At 51.4% G+C, this 17,220-nt stretch overlaps 1 protein-coding gene across 1 annotated transcript in view; it reads left to right on the top strand.

Moving 5' to 3' along the window:
- The window catches only part of PLXDC1 (plexin domain containing 1), a 53,169-nt gene that overhangs the window by 21,573 nt on the left and 14,376 nt on the right, over positions 1–17,220 (top strand). The window contains exons 5-8 of the mRNA XM_056128032.1: positions 193–315; positions 1,154–1,272; positions 2,229–2,328; positions 13,483–13,578. Of these exons, the coding sequence (XP_055984007.1) occupies positions 193–315; positions 1,154–1,272; positions 2,229–2,328; positions 13,483–13,578 (438 nt within the window). The remainder of the gene's footprint in view (positions 1–192; positions 316–1,153; positions 1,273–2,228; positions 2,329–13,482; positions 13,579–17,220) is intronic.

The raw sequence follows: 17,220 nt of genomic DNA, 5'->3' as shown, positions 1-17,220 counted from the left end.
GACAGAATGAGTGAGAGAGTTTCAGACCCAAGCAAAGGAGGGAGGTGTGCCCCCCAGAGGGGCTAGGAGGGCATCTCTGGTCTGGGCTGTGCCTGCCCCCTGCACACCAGCCCCAGGGTCCCCAGGGCTGTGGTTGCCTCTGCGCAGGGGAGCAAGCGAGCAAGGGCACCCTCTGCTCCTCTCCCCTTCCAGGCTTCATCTTCATGGGGGACATCATCCACCGGATGCTCACGGCCACTCAGTACGTGGCCCCTCTGATGGCCAATTTCAACCCCGGCTACTCGGACAACTCCACAGTTGCCTACTTTGACAATGGTGAGGCCAGCACTTGGTGTCCCAGTCCCCCAGTCTTGGGTTCCCTGAGCCCAGCTCCTCTAGAGGAGCCCCAGGCCCAGGGAGGGCAGGGGGCTTGCCCACAGTCACATAGCATGGCAGCCCCCACCTCTGTGATGGGGACCCAGGGTTGCTCCTGAGCAGGAGCTGAGAAGACCCCCACATGACAGTGTGGAGGGAAAGTTAGCACGCACACACACACACACACACACACACACACACACACCGTTACAGAAGGACTAGGAAGGACTAGGCCCTTTTTGTTTGTTTTGCGGGGCTAACCCTGGTGGTGCTTAGGGGCTTACTCCTGGCTCTGCACTCAAGAATCACTCCTGGAGAGGCTCAGTGAACCCGGATTGGCCACATGCAAGGCAAGCAGCTCCCCATGTACCATCTCTCCAACCCCAGGAATAGGGATTTTTTTTAAGTGGGGGCACAGTTAGTGGTGCTCGGGGAGCTGTGTGGTGGGGATAGTCAGGATCAACTGTCCCACATGCAAGGCACTTGCCTCACCCCAGAAACTATTCTGAGTTCCCTTTCTTGTTTCTGATACTAGTTAGGTTTTCCCTCGAATACCCCCATTCCCCACACCCCTCCAAGAACAGACAATACTCCTATTTCTTCCCCTTTTCCTACCCCAGGGGTCACAGTAGGCAAGAACAAGGAGTTTGAGCACTGTGTCTCGGGGGGCTGGGGCTGAAGCCCAGGCTGAAGTGTTTGGTCTGCCTAGCTCCAGCCTCCAGGCAGGTCTCCCCTGGGTCCGGGTCCTGCTAGTGCCTTGGGGCCCTTCTCCTGCAGCCATTCTTGTTCTTCTCCCCAGGCACCGTCTTTATCGTCCAGTGGGACCACGTGTACCTCCATGGCCGGGAGGACAGGGGCAGCTTCACCTTCCAGGCAGCCCTGCACCGGGACGGCCGCATTGTGTTTGGCTACAAAGAGGTGTGTGAACCCAGCTGCCAGCTCGTGAGCAGGCCCAGCCCTACTGAGCCTGTGAGGTTGGTCACGAGAGAGCCGGTCACTGCAGGGACAAGTGTACGCTTGCTTCTGTGACTACCAAGTACGATGCCAGTCCTGGAAAGCCCCATGAAGTGCTTGACCTAAATGGGGTCATAGGAGCTGTCCCTCGGAAAAGAGTCAGAATCTGCTCCGAGGATGTGGGTCCGTGGTCAAGTACCTGCCCAGCTTGTGGGAGGCACTGGGTTGGATCCCAGACCCTGCAAAAAAAAAAAAAAAAGGTGGAATCTGCAGGATTCCCAGACCCTGAGAAAAAAAGAGTTGGAATTTGCACGATATGAAACAGTCAGAAAAGCAGAGAGTGAAGTGTGTTCCAGAAGAAAAGCAAGTGCAAAGGCCCTGTGAACCTGTGGGCAAAGCATGTGTCTTGTCCAAAAGAAGCAGCTTGGCAGGAGGGGAGCAAGGGAGGAGCAAGACAGGGCAGGGGTACAACCACGTTGCCCCGGACAAAGGTTTCTTTTGGGGCCACAGAGATAGCTTAAGTGTAGAGAGGGGCTGTCGGGCACCATCGGGAAACTGTCTGCTCTGGCTGCAAGCTGAAGGATTGTGATGGAGGCTCCTAGAGATGCTGGGAGGGCATGCAGGAGAGAGACGAGCCTGTGGAGGTGGAATAAGGTGGCAGAAGAGTGAAAGGTGGGAGAGATTTGTGTGCAGTGACCCATTACTCAGCAGGACTTGGAGGGAAGGAAAGGAGGTGCTGGGGATGACCCCCAGATTTCACTAAGCTGTGAAAAGAGGTCAGATGTGTGGATGGAGACAGCACCTGTGGGGGTGGGGCTCCCAGGGACTGGAGGTGCCTCTGAGCACTGCAGGGGACTCGGGGCTGGCCCGGAGAGTTGTGCGTGCCAGGGGTCCATGGTGCTTTATCTTTACTCCTGCAGATCCCTATGTCTGTCCTGGAGATCAGCTCATCCCAGCACCCAGTCAAAACGGGTCTCTCAGATGCCTTCATGCTGCTCAACCCTTCCCCTGGTGTGCCAGGTAGGTGCCCAGGGACCAGACACAGCTCTAACTGACCCTGGTGGGGGCAGAGACAGTGTTTGTGGCAGTGTTGGGTGCCTGGGTGGCAGAGAGATGAGTGGGAACAGAGGGAAGGGGCACCAGGACCTCCAGTATTTCTTTTGTTGTTGTTTTGCTTTTTGGGTCACAACTTTTGATGCTCAGGGATTACTCCTGGCTCTGCACTCAGGAATTACTCTTGGCAGTGCTTGGGGGACCATATGGGATGCCTGGGATCGAACCTTGATGGGCTGTGTGCAAGTCAAATGCCCTCCCCGCTGGACTGTCACTTTGGTCTCCTGGACCTCCAGTATTTCTATGTGAAATCTGAGGGACTGTTTTTTTTTTTTTTTCCCAGTTCAGTCTCCAGCCGGTGGGGGTGGGGGGGGCAGGGCACTAGGTGCAAAGCCGAGGATAGTGTGTGGGGATCGCAGGACCCTTCCAAAAAGCATCTGCTTTGTCAGAAAGATCTCCACCGACCTCAGATCAGAGTTTTTGTTTGTGGTGCTGGAGATCATACCCCGCCCCCCCTGACCCATTTGGGCTACCCAGGCAAAGCCATGATGCCACATCCCCAGCCCAATTGTGGGTTTCAGGTCCTCCCAGAACACAGCCACACCTGCCCCCTGCATCCCCCACTCCCCTGCCTGTTGACAGAGGTGACTCCCAGGGCTCAGGAGTGAGGGAGCTGGAGTGAGTGTGTCTTGGCTCTGTCCCACCAACCGTACATAGCAGCACCTCTCTGGTGCGGGGAGCTGCTTCCTCCCAGGTTCTCCTCTTGTTCAGCTATTTTAGGAGACCCCGGCCCTTTCTCTTTCTGTGTCTGTCTCTCTCTCTCTCTCTGATTTTGGGGTCATATCCAGTTGAGCTCAGGCTCAGCTTACTCTGGCTCTATTTTCAGGGATCATTTCTGGTGGGCTCAGGGGATCATATGCAGTGTCAGGGGGTGAAGCAGGTCATCACGGGGTAAGGCCATGCCCCCAGCCGCTGTGCTTCCTTTCTGCCCCCCACGTCTCTCTGGGCTCTGCTGTGCTTCCTCTCTGCCCCCCATGCCTCTCTGGGCTCTTCTAACTGCCTGCTCACCTTCTGTGGGTGGGCCTGTGGGCAGGCTGCCTGCGGCTCTTGACTCCTGCCCAGAGCCACGTGAGAGTGACTACCCTGGCCAGAATGTATGGACCTCTAGAAGGTCTGGGGACCCTGTCTGCTCTTCTCTAGGCCCCCTATGCTAGTTGAGACTCGGGGCTGCTGGGAAGAGAGTGCACCATGCAGGATGGGTGAGCGAAAGCACTTGGGGGCTGGCCCAGTGCCTTCCTTAGGGAACTCTGTGGTCCTTTGTGTCCTTTGTTGATGGTGTGGTCCAGTTACCACATGCGCTCTCAGTCCCTGCTGCGTTCAAGGGCTCCTGGTTCTGGACGCTGTCAAAGTTCTACAAAGACACGGCATAAAGCGGCTCATCATTTGAATCCCTGTCCTGAACAGGGATCCAAGGGGAAGGGCTCAGTATAAGAGGGAAGGCGCTTGTTTTTCTGGCAACTACCCTGGTGCAAATCCTTGGCACCACATATGATCACCTGGAGCACCAAGGCAGGAATAGCACTGAGCACTGCTGGGTGTGGCCCATTCCCTCAAAACCCCCCAATATGACCAGAGCTCTTGTCCTAAGTCTTTGTCTAGGAACTTCTAGGTTCAGGTGAGTGGAAGAATTTGTTAGAGGCTCAATTGGAAGCCTGAGTTTGGATTCGACAAGTGTCTAACCTCAAGTCACTTTGGGTTTTGAGGGGACAGCGATACATGCCAAGATCCACAGAGTGTGATGGGGCAGCACTCAGGGTCAAGGGGGGGGGGCGCTGGTCACTGGGGTCTGGTTTGTTCCCATCCAGCTCCGAAAATGAAATGGGGTTTCTTCTCTTCTTTCAGAAATGTTTTAGCTCTTTCATCCTCCTGGTCATCCACCTTCTTCCTTTCTTTTCTTGCCTTCTTCCCCAAAGCTGCTTTCCCAGCATACCCCTGAACATCTCTGGGTGTGACCCAAAAAGAAAAAAAAAAAGATGTGAAATGTGCACTCAGGGGAGAACAGGGTCTCGACCAGCAAGCCCCAGATGGAGCCTTTAGACAATTCTTTCAAATGTTTTTTTTTTTTCCTTCTTGGGGTTTTGTATACAGAAAAGCTAATTTGGGTGTTGTCACAGGAAAGCATTGTGGGTTGCGGTCGCTTCACAATCTCAGATTCTCTGTAGCTTCTCCTTCTCTGAGGGGTCTGCCCTTCTCTGGGTGAGGCCTGGATTTCTGCATCTGCTTAGTGCCTCAGTTTCTCTTCTTCAGAGAGCTCAGGAACTCTTATATTTCAAAGGGATGTGTTCTATATGCCCTTGGGCTACTTCAGGGCCAGGGAACTTTTTCCTAAACTATGTTATTCCCCAGAAGAACATATCCAGGGCCCCCTTAACTAGATGCCTATGACTCATCTCTGGTTTTCCTGCCCTCCTCTCCTTCCCCAACAAGCCTGGAAACTTCCCTCCTTCTCCTTCTGTCCTAGAGGGGGTCCTTGTGTCAGTTTTTCAGCCCTGGAGGTGGATGTTTTGAGCTCTGCTCTTTGTGTTTGGAGAAATCCTGGAATGGAGGCTCCTCCTTCTACCCTCAATCACGGCTCCCCTGGCTTCATGAGACCCGTGACATCACACTGTCCCTTAAGGCTCACTTCCTCCCTGAGAGCAGGCCCAGGGCACCCCTCTGGGGCTGTGCCGATTGTCAGAATAGTGCAGTGCTTTCCCTCTGGCTGGTTAGTAGCTTCTTTGTTTAAGGGACTGGGTGATAGTTTGAGATTAGGGGTACACGCCTTGAATGTACAAGGGCCCAGGTTTAATCCCTGACACTGCATAGACCCCTCAGCACTGCTAGGAATAACCCTGTATGCCCCTCCCCACCCCGCTCCATCTCCAGGGGGTCCCTGTTGAGTTCTTCTAGACTTGAGCAGCACACAAGGTTTGGCTGAGCATAGAACCATCCAGATGACTGAACATTGCTGGAAAAGGTTCATGGAGATCCCTGAGCACTGTTGGGGAGAAAGCCCCCCCCATCCCAAATAACTTAGTTCTTATGTGTAACTCCCACTCCTTCTTCTGATGTCCCCTTGTACCCCTAGCTCCTGGGTTCTAGATTCTTAAAGTAGGCACACACGAACCTGCTCCATGGCTGCAGTGGCCCCTTCTTGTAACTCTGCTAAGCAGGTATAGCCCGGTTCCACCCTCTGACTGCAGCGTCTCTGTCCACCCTCTCCCACTGCCTTCCAACAGGAGCACGTGACGCCTCTGAGCTTCTGTGCATCAGGAAGCAACACACAGCCTAACAGAGCCCTGGGTCCCTCACAGTTGCCCTCCCCTATCATGGAGGCTCCTGGTCCTTTGGGAGCCTAACATGGGGTTGGGAAGTGTCTGTTTCCAAAAAGCCCCCACATACTTCTGCCTCTATTTTCTTTAATTTAATTTTATTTTTATAAAGTTGTTCATAATAGTTCATTATAGGTAGGGCATTTGCCTTGCACAAGGCTGACTGGGCCGAGCTGGGTTTGATTCCTCCGCCCCTCTCTGAGAGCCCGGCAAGCTACCGAGAGTATCTTGCCCGCACAGCAAAGCCTGGCAAGCTCCTCGTGATGTATTTAATATGCCAAACACAGTAACAAGAAGTCTCACAATGTTACTGGGCCTGCTCGAGCAATCGATGAATGACGGGAGGACAGTGACAGTGAGAGTGACAGATAATATTCAAACACCAATCCCACCACTGTGAACCTTCCCACCAACATAAGAGGAAAGTGTGTGAAGATTGTCGTATTTCATCCTGGAGACATGTAAGGCCTTGTATAAGAGATTACAAACATATATGTTAAGCCCAAACAAATGTTTTGGTACATCAGTGGGCTAGAGTATAAGAAGTTGCGCCATGCACCCAGGACATTCTGTGTCACTCTCTTCTGGGAGCTTTATTTCATAGTCTCTGGATCTTGGCCGTTGATGAGATTATATGGTGGCCAAAGACAATTTGTGGGTGTAAATGGCAAGTTACTGGAAAACTGGGGAGCTGGAGTTAAGAGTCCCAGTCCCATTTCGAGTGAGCTTGGAGTGCTTGGAGATCTCAGTCACGGGTCCCGCATACCTGGATTTTTCTGCAGGTTCCTGGTAGGTGAGACTTGTCCAAGCCTGTGGAGAACGGTCTTGAGCATGGGTTCTTGGGTTCTGAGGGTTTTCGGCTGCTGGGGTTCTGCTGGGGTGGAGGAAAATTCAATCCTCCCCCCTCCAAGTTGCCCTGTTAAGACAGCCCAGCTCGGGTTCAGGACCTGTTTTGTTTTGTTTTTTTTGTTTTAATCCCAAGGTTCACCACTGAGATTTCCCGAGTCTGACCTGCCCTCTTCTACTCTGTTCCCGGAACACCCACAGCCCAAATACAACCCAGTTGCCTTTCCAGAGAATTCTTGCACCTCGGCTCCCACCCCCACCCAACCCCAACCCAGGAATCACCAGCCTTCAAGGCAGGGCCTGGTCTCTGCCTTCTGGTCTCCCCCAGAGCCCTGAGAATGGTTGAGTCTCAGAAAGTGGGTTTAGATCTGGCTGTTGAATGAGGGTGAATCAGCGGAAGTCAGATCCCCCCGCAGCAGCTGCTTCTTGGGCTCCTCTGTGGTTCTGGAGAGAAAGACAGTCTCACCACAAGCCAGGGAGAAGGGGGAAGCGGGTGGGGGGGGGGCAGGGACGAAGAGTGGGGGAGGGAGCAGAGCCCCTGAAACAGCAGGAAGCAGCTGTGCCTGCCCTGGGAGCCACTACACCCCAGCACTCATCACCCCCAGACTCTGCTCTCCTCTCCCTCCTGCATTGCCTCCAGCATTTAAGTGGAAGTCCTTGGGGTGGCATTCCAGGTCCTGTGTCATGGGAGAATATACTTTTCATTTATTTTTTCTTTTTGGGTCACACCCGGCGATACACAGGGGTTACTCCTGGCTCTGCACTCAGGAATTACTCCTGGCGGTGCTCAGGGGACCATATGGGATGCTGGGAATTGAACCCGGATCAACCGTGTGCAAGGCAAATGCCCTATCCACTGTACTATTGCTCCAGCCCACACCTACCTTTCTGGGTACATCTCCAAACCTTCCTGCCTCCCACCACTCTCTTTCCAGGTCACACCCTAGTCTGTGTGCCCTGAATTCTCCGAACCTGGGCGGGGTAGCCTGGGTCTGTATCTGTGGGGTGCAGCTCCTTGTGGAAGATGCCCCCCACTCAATCCTTTTAACAGTGAGAAAAATCATTTCTTCCCTCCACCAGCCCAAGGGAAGGGGCCTCTCCTTCCTGGTGCACCCCAGATTATAGCCTTTCTCAAAGGGTGGTGCCAGGGAACATGGGCAGGCAGACCAAGCCTGAGTTCTCTTCTCAGCCTGGCTGGATTTTCCTTTTTTTAGGCCACACACGGTTATGCTCGAATGTTACTCTTGGCTCTGCTCTCAGGGATCACTCCGGGTGAGGCCCTTGGGAACCATATGGGGTGCTGGGGATCAAACTCAGGTTGGCCATGTACAGGGTAAACACCCTACTATCTCGTCAGGCACCAGAACTGTTTTTCTTTTTTTTCTTCTTTTTTTTGGCTTTTTTTTTTTTGTCACACCTGGCAATGCACAGGGGTTACTCCTGTCCCTGCACTCAGGAATTACTCCTTGTGGTGGTGTTCAAGGGACCATGTGGGATGCTGGGAATCAAATCTGAGTCAGGTGTGTGCAAGACAAATGCCCTACCCGCTGTACTATTGCTCAAGCCCCAGGACTGTTTTTCTGACCCTTATTCCTGACTCCAGTGACTCTGCAGGCTTGGTTATGTGGTGGGATGGCACAGCGGACCTGCGGAGTGTCTGTGATGGAGAGGAAAGGCTCTATCACCAGGAGGTGGGAGACGAAACTTGCAGAGTGGCTGAGATGCTCCTTCCTGGGCTAGAGGGGTCCCCAGAACTCAATATTGTATCCTTTATTTTCTTAAGAAACTCTTGAGCTCACTGGCCATGTGAAAGCAGTTTTAGCACAGCCCACGTCAGAAGTGGCAGACACTGGGTCAGAGGGATCCTGCGTGAAGGCTTCCTGCTGGAGCTCTGGAAGCAGCCTGCCCCGCGCTGGGCCCCAACATGCTGAACCTTCTCCTTTACCAGAACTTTCCTTTGCTCTCAAAGCCAAAGCTAGACTGGATGAATCCAGAAATGTGTCAGAGGCCTGCACTGGACCTCTGGGCTGGCCACGTGGCCAGGGTGGGAGAGGGCAAGGCTGAGAACTGACTGCAGAAGGGCAGGACAGGAAGGGGCAGCCAAGGTGTGTGCGTGTGCATGTGTGTGTGTGTGGGGGGGGGGGGGGAGGTAGGCCCCTTTTATCTTTTTACCTCTCTCAGTGCTTTAAAGCATTCTTTATTGGAGTTATTTATCCATCTGGAAGAACTTCTTCTCTTTCCATGTTTTTTTTTGTTTTTTTTTTTCTTTTGGGGTCACACCTGGCAATGCTCATGGGTTACTCCTGGCTCTGCACTCAGGAATTCCTCCTGTCGTTGTTTGGGGGACCAGATGGGATGTCGGGGATTGAACTCAGGTCAACCACATGCAAGGCAAACACATCAACTGCTGTACTATCTCTCTGGCCCCTCCTCTTTCCATATTTTCCTTCTTGTTTTTCCCTCCATTCTATTCTGCGAGTCTTGACTTTCCCCCCTCTATTTAAAAATTTATTTATTCTTGGTTTGGGGGCCACCCCCAGTGATGCTCAGGGGTTACTCCTGACCCTGCACTCATGAATCACTCCTGGTGGGCTCAGGGGATTTATGGGATGCTGGGGATCGAACCCAGGTTGTCTGTGTGCAAGGCAAGCACCATACCTGCTGTATGATCATCCCAGCCCCTTGGCCCCTCATTTTCTATTTTGCTTCAGTGCCAGTGGTTTCCTCCTGCCTCTTCTCCTGGGATCACAGTTCCTGGGGTGAGGACTCTGATTGTTTTTTTACCTTTGGGGATTTCCTGTGAGGGCTCAAATAATAATTATTGACTAAATAACAGCAACAGCAACAACAACAACAACAACAACAACAACAAAAACCATGAAGGAAAACTGTTTCTCAAGCCCCCATCTTAAATACTTTCTAGCAGAACTCCTCATCTGGGAGGAAGTTTTCTGACTTCTCATCAGTCTGGCTCTCTCCCACTGACATCTGGGATTGAAAGAAACCAGCCCGGGAAACCCCTCCCTTTCGATCTTTTCATGGGTCTGGCCTGGGCACAACTTCCCACGCCTGGACCTAGGCTGTCAGACCCTTGGGTGAGTGGAAGCCCAGGACAGAGAGTCTCAAAACGCCCAAACCAGGGCAGGTTTCAGAAGGGTCTGTCGGTCACACAGATGGACGGCATCATCCCCAGACGGGCGGGGCCCAGATGTGGGCAAGAGCGTCCAAAGGCAAATCACTCACTGCAGAAAAACAAAGTGATTCCCCAAGCTACGCACTCAAACAAGTACAAGCTGGCCGCTGAAGTGAGCCAAATCCTTTTCCACAGTTTGTATCCCCCCCCACCCCCGCCGGAACCCCTCACTCCCCCGCCCGGCAGGTGGGGCTGAGTTGGGCAATCATTTTACTATTTGCCTCCTAAGCAGTGTTGAGGGGAAACTGGGACCCACTCCCAGAAGTACTTGGCCAACCTGGTGTGGCTCAGTTCACAGGCCCTTTAGTACTGGGGACTACCTGGGTCACCCCAGCCATGCTCAGCATCCTCCAGGGCTATGCTCAGTGGTCTCTGTGGGGTCATGTGCTACCAGGGTTCAAACTCAGGTCCTGAGAGTCTGGGGAGATGGTACAGGGGTGCAGGTGCTTGCGTTGCACGTGGCTGATCTGCATTTGATTCCTGGCACCCCTTCTGTCCCCAGATCACTGCCAGGAGTGATCACTGAGCACAGAGCCAGGAGTAAGTCCTTAGCACAGTGGAGTGTGACACAAACTTCCCATACCCCTAACAAACAAACAAACAAAAAACAAAACACTCAGTGAACTCAGGTCCTGATTCTGCAAAGCAGGTGCCAGCCACTGTGCTGTCTCCCGGCCCCTTGCTTGTGTCCTAGTTGTTGTCACCATTTATGGTGTGATGTCCAGGACCCAGACTTGTAGCCCCAGGGATCACAATAGCAGTGCTGGGGATGATACCTGGTGATGTGAGGTGGTTTTGGGGATCCCACTTGTGACCTCACCTGCTCAGCATCCTCCAGGGCTATGCTAGGTGCCCACAGTTCTAGCTTGGTTCTGGCCATCTCTGATTGTTAGTCTAATCGGAAGTCAGTCTCCCTCTCTGCTCCCTAGCATGCCTGGATAGATTCTGGAGTGCAGGATCAGGGATTTCTATATCCCCTGCCTGCCACTGGTGTGTCTATCCTGAAAGAATCAGGTCCTTTGACAAGTTCGAGTCTGCGTTTATACCTCGACCCTGACTCCCTTGGCTGCTACTCATTCACTTCCTTCTGTCTGATGCTTCCCAAAGTCTGTTTCAGGGGTGGGTGGGGGATCCTGAGAGCCTGGCCTCTTGCTCCCCGGTTTAGAAGGGCTTGGTCTCCCTGCCCATATTTCCTGGAGTCACCCTTCTGAGAAAGGCTATAATCTGGGGTGAACCAGGAAGGAGAGGCCCCTTCCTTTGGGCAGTGACTGAAGTTTTAATAAGTTGCTGAAGTTTTTCTGACTATGCACCCTCTGGCTTGCCCACCATTGTTTCTACTTTTTTGTTTTGTTTTGTTTTGTTTTTGGTCTATACCTGGCAGTGCTCAGTGCTCAGGGATTCTTCCTGACTCTGCACTAGAGGATCACGCCTGGTGGGGCTTGGGACCCAATATATAGTGCTGGGATTAAACCTGGATCAGTTGTGAGCAAGGTGGGGTTAGAGAGACAGTACAGTAGATAAGGCGTTTGCTTTGCACACGGCCAACCCAGGTTTGATCCCCAGCACTCCATACAGTCCCCTGAGCATGGTCAGGAGTAATTCCTGAGTGCAGAACCAGGAGTAACCTCTGAGCATGTCTGGGAAAAGCCTCCCAAACAAAACAAAACAGAAAATGTGTGCAAGACAAGTGCCCTGCCCACTGTACTATCTCTCCAGCTCTATCATCGTTTCTAATTTTTTCTATTTGGGGGATCACATCTGGTGGTGCTCAGGGGTTGCTCCTGGCTCTGTGCTTGGGGAACTCTAAGCAGTGCCCAGGGGTCCGGGAGGTGCTAGGGTTTGAACCCGGGGTTCCTGCATGCATGCCCTGCACTGAGCTCCTTTCTTGGGGTCTTTATCTGAACAGGGCTAGGTAGCAGCCAGAGGACCATGTAGTGCCAGAGATCAAACCCAGGGCTTCTGCAGTGTGTATTCCAGTCCTTGGAACCATTTTCCAGACCCTGAAATATTTTTAAAGTCTAACCAGTATTCACTTAAACAAGCACACCAAAACTAAACAGCGGGTAGGGCGTTTGCCTTGCATGCAGCCAACATGGTCGACCCGAGTTCGACTCCTAGCTCCGTACTCAGGGATTACTCCTGGTGAGGCTCAGGGTACCTTATGGGGCGCCAGGGATCAAACCTGGGTCGGTGTTGTAAAAGGCAAGCACCCTATCCATTGTACTATCACTCTGGGCCCCCAAGAAAAAGTCACATGGTGTGAGAATAAGGAGGTTTTATTCACTGGTTGGTCTAGATTAGGCAAAGTACCAGGAACCTTGGGTCAACCTCAGGGGTAAGAACCTATTTTTTTATAGATCATTACTGCAAGCTTGTCATTCTGATTCATGTTCATCACATAGCAAAGGGATACACTTACATCATGGCATCTTATCACCATGGCTACAATGAGTTTCCAAAAATCAGCATTTTTTGGCTAGAACAGGGAAATTCATCACAAATGCATCCAGAGTGGGCTTCTCTAAAATTTTCCATCCATAAGCACAATCATAGAGTACATGTTGTACAACCAATATAAAATCAAAGATACATTACATCAATTTTCATTCTAACAAAAGCCCAAAAACACAAGTTTAAGCAGAAAAAGTGTCCATGGGGGATATCAGTGTCACACAAAGAACCAGAGGAAGAGCTGAGCACTGGAGAGACCAGGATGCGGTGGCATTTCCTGCCTCTCTGCCAGTGGTAGACCCCTTCCTTGATCTTCCTCAAACGCTGGCAGCTAGTCCCTTCCACCACTCCCTGCCTGCATCCTCTCAACATCATTACTAGAGCACAGAACAGCCTCTTGGTAACAGGTGATCAGCTCCAGGGATGGGTTCTGATTGATCTGACTTCACAAGGTGCTCAGCCTGGGCTAATCATGTGTGGTCAGGGTAGAAGAGGGCAACCCCAGTGCAGACCACATGTAGGAAGGGGCTGAGATGGTTCCCGCAAAGGCACTGCTGTTTCCAGAAGAAAGAAGGGGTTGCTGGAAAGAAAGAAGATCATCTCTAAGTGACCCTTCCCCATTCTGGGGAAACTCACTTGTACAGCCCAGTGCACAGCTGACTGCCTTGCCCAACAGAAGGACACCAACTCCTGGCTATAGTTTATGGGTGGGGCGGGTGAGAGGTGGGAAATCTCAGAGCATCTCCGGTTGCCCAGAAAGTCCTTTCCTCAACAATTCCTATTGAATCAATTCCCGCTGATGTTGCGACCCGTCTCTTAGACCTCAGGAAGCCCAAGACCCCATGGCCACAGGATGGTGACAGCACAGTGGGAGGAGGGCAAGTGGCTGGAGTGGGAGATAGAGGGTGCTGGCCCTGGGGAGATGCTGCAGAGAAGTGGCCTTCAAGCTGGACTGGAGGGGTGGGTGGACAAGAAAAGGGAGATCAGAGCACAGCAGAGACACAGGCATCCTCCTTGAGGACCTTCACCTGCTTATTATACAAGTCAAGGCAGTCCCCCCATCTTGCCCTGACTGACTTCAGACTCCTGGACTGACGCCTGATTCCTGACTTGAAGTTTTCTTTCCTGCTGTCTGCAGCCCTCCCCAGGGTCTTTCCAGTTCTCTGTGGCCTCTGGTCTGCCCGCTGGTCTGCCCAGGTCCCGGCCATTGGCCTTGGCCCTTGGCCCGGAGCAACTCCTGACCTGGCTCTTCTGTTGCAGAATCTCGGCGGAGAACCATCTTTGAGTACCACCGCGTGGAACTGGATCCCAGCAAGGTGACCAGCACATCGGCCGTGGAGTTCATCCCATTGCCAAGTAAGCAGGGTGCTTCATACTGATGGGGGAGGCAGTCGGCCGTCCAAGAAATAGCCTGAAGTGAAACAGCTGCCCACCCAACCCGGGGCACCTGTCACCTCAGCTCTTCCTCTCCTCCCTCCCAACAGAGGGGATTGGGGCCCACAGGAAGCACAGTTGAGGACATGTCTCTGGTCTCACACATCCCTGGAATTCAGGACAGAGACACCCTGAGAACTCCCAGACTCAGCCACTCAGAAAAAACAGGCAGAAGGGAGCTGACTGTCCCATTTCCCTGAGAAGGCAGAGAGAAAGTGACCATCTCCCGATTCTGAACCCCACTGCCACAATTGGAGGCACACCAGGGCTGTGTGGAGCCCACAGTCTTGGGGTGCTTTGCAAGGTCTGGGCAGGGTATGGAGGGGGAGAAAGAGAGAGGAGAAAGCAGGCCTGGTGGTAGATTTTCTTTTACTTGGGAGTCAGGAGTTGGGCCACATTAGACTGCGCCTAGGGATCACTCTTGGCTCTGTGTTTGGGGGACCATAAGTGGGGGATCTGATTGGGGTCGATTGTATGCAAGGCAGGCATCTTAACTTCTGGACTATCTCTCCTGGGAATGTATTTCCGAGCACTGTCTGTGTACATAAACCACTTCCCCTCCCTCCAAGGACTTCTGTGAGCATTTAATAGCTTGCATTCTGGCCAGTTTGACATAGCCTTCAGAGTTGCCCAGGCCTTGGGCCCATGTGGGTGCAGCTCATGAGGTGGAGGACAATGTTAACAAGACTGTGAGATTGTTGGATTTGTCCTGAGAAAACTGCCTCGTCTTGCCCAGATGTTCTCACCTACCTATGGATCCAGGCAGGATCCTTCTGTGGGTGAGGCTGGCCAATGTCCAGGATCTCACACTCCAAAGTGGCCAGAAGAGTGAGGGTGGGAGCTGGGGCAAAGACCCTCACAGCAAGACCACAAGGCTTAGAGCTCAGGCCCTGGCTTAGATGGACTGAGATTCAAGTTAGATTTGCCTTTTGGCTCTGTTTCCTGGGACTGTAGGACAAAGAAGAGAATCTACCTGTGAATTCAATAAACACTTAAGGGGCTGGAGCTATAGCACACCGGGTAGGGCTTTTGCCTTGCAATCGAACCCGGGTTCGATTCCCAGATATGGTCACCTGAGCACCGCCAGGAGTAATTCCTGAGTGCACAGCCAGGAGTAACCCCTGTGCATCACCGGGTGTGAATCAAAAAGAAAAAAAAATAATAAACACTTAACTGCTGGTCGAGGTCAGGCTTGTGCTGACAGCCCCAGGAATACCAGGAAACAAAAATTTATAGAGGAGACAGAGTACATGGGGCAGGATGCTTACCTTGCACGTGACCCCGGTTCAAGAACACTCCATTTAGTCTCTGGAGCACCTCCAGGATGGATCCCTGAGCATAGTGAGGAGTAAACTCTGAATACTGCTGGTTACAGCTCCCAAACAAACAAATGAACAAATAAACAAACAAGTCTTAGAGCACTTGCTCGACTTCAAGCTGGTCAGTCCTATCCAGTTTTCTATCTATCTTGCTGGGCAACAAAGGCCTGGTGACAAAGGGACCCCAGACTACCTACAGTCTGTCCTTCCTCTACAGCCCATAAGCTGGCTCGCTGTCACCCAGACATCTCTTCGGCAGAGGGAGAGTTTATGTGACTCCTGCCGTACTACTGACCCCCAGTAGCAGCTCAGGACAGCCAGGGTGATGCAGGAAGAAAAGGGTGGAACCCGTGACCTGGCGGGTCCCTGCAGATGGGAGGCTCTGGGTGATTGATGTAGGAGCAGTGGCCATGGGTCTCTGTGCTTGTCCCTGGGCCTCAGGCTCATCAGGTCTTTCAAGAATGAAAATATTGAATCGTAAAAACGTTCAGACTCAGAGTTGGGAAAGTTTATAAAAGCCTAAGAGAAAGAAACTTTCCATCCTAGGAGGAACTTAGCATAGGACTAAGTCAAAGTAAGGAGTCTTTGTGTAGGTGTTTTTTTTTTAATTTAAAATTTATTTTTATAAAGTTGTTATATTTATTACATTTAATATTCCAGCACCAATCCCACCACCATTATACCTTCCCACCAACAATATTTCGAATTCCCCCCCCAAGCCTACCCCAGTAGCAAAAACAACAAAATAAACACTGTCCTCCCGTTGTTCATCGATTTGCTCAAGAGGCCCAGTAATGTCTCCATTTTTTGAGACTTGTTGTTACTGTGTTTGGCATATTGAATACGTCACAGGTAGCTAGGCTTTGCCCCGTGGGTGAGATACTCTCAGTAACTTGCCAGGCTCTCCGAGAGGGGTGGAGGAAGCGAACCCGGCTCGGCTCACAAGGCAAATGCCCTACCACTGTGCTATAGCTCAAGCCCAAAAGCAAGCCTTAAATAATTTATTTTGTATTGCTTGTTAAGAATAATCTGCTAAAAATGATCAAAATTTCCTTAGAAGAAAGTGTGTGAATATTGTTGTATCTCAGTCTGAAGCCATTAAGCCCTTGTATTAGAGATTTAGTAACATGCTGTTACAGGTTGAATCTTGTGTGCTAATATATTAATATATAATTATGTATAATTAATATATATTTATATGTAATTATAAATATAAATATATTATGTGTATTTTTAATAGAGATCAGATGCCTCCTACTTTATACCCCATCCAATGTGAGGTGCTACTCCTGGTATATCAGTGGTGTAGAATATAAGTTGTTGCGTGGCTGCAGATGCCACACAAATTCTAAAATTTTAAATAGGTTGATACAACTGGAGTTAAGTTTTTAACTGGATGGTGACTTTTGAGTCCCGAGGCATGCCTGCAGCTTGTTGCTCTCTCCCAAGATGTGTTTGTGAGTCTCTGGATCATGGCCATTAATGAGCTTATATGGCACAAGGGGCAGTTCTTGGGCGTGACTGCCAGGCTCCAGGAAGAACAGGGAGATGGGACGAGGTGGCCCATTCCCTACTCCATGCAAGCCTGGAGAGTTTGGTCACAAAACTCGCGTGCGTGAGGTTTTCAGCAGATTCACTCATGGATGAGGTTTGTCTGAGCCTGTGGAGATCATCAGTGAGCATGGTGGCAATTGAGTTCTGGAGTTTTTGAGTTACTGGAGTTCTGTTAGGGCAGGTGAGTCCCCCTACCTGCCCCCCTCTGAGCTGCTCAGGATATGACGTTCAGCTTGGGTGGGGTCCGGATATCTATCTCTATGTAGGTGTTTTTATTTATTTATTTTAATGTAGGTGTTTTTAAATGAAAGATTTGGCTTCTTGTTTTTTCATTTGTTTGTTTGATTTTTATTCCTGGGGGCTCTGTGTCCATATGAAGGGCTGGGGATTGAACAGGCGTCTGTCAGGAGCAGGGCAAGTGCACTCCTTGCTGTATATCACTCTGAGGGTTCCTTGTGTTTCTTATCAAGTGACAAGATTGTTGTTTCAAAGAAGTGGGATTCCTTTTTGTTTTATGAAGCTGAGAAGCGGCTGGTTAATTTGGGCCTTTTGTGCTGCTAAGACTAACATCCTGTGCGTTCAGTGAGATTTTCTAGTTATTTAAGGGCTTTTAGGTTATTTTTCTGACCCTCTGCCCAGGAGTTGTGCATTAATCTCTCACTGCCTGGTGAGCCCAAGGACTGGGGCGGGG

This window comes from Sorex fumeus, unplaced genomic scaffold (assembly GCF_029834395.1).
Source record: "Sorex fumeus unplaced genomic scaffold, SorFum_2.1 ptg000063l, whole genome shotgun sequence".
In the NCBI taxonomy this organism is placed as follows: Eukaryota; Metazoa; Chordata; class Mammalia; order Eulipotyphla; family Soricidae; genus Sorex; species Sorex fumeus.
The sequence above is the reverse complement of the archived record's forward strand: the minus strand, read 5'-3'. Positions and strand labels throughout refer to the sequence as shown.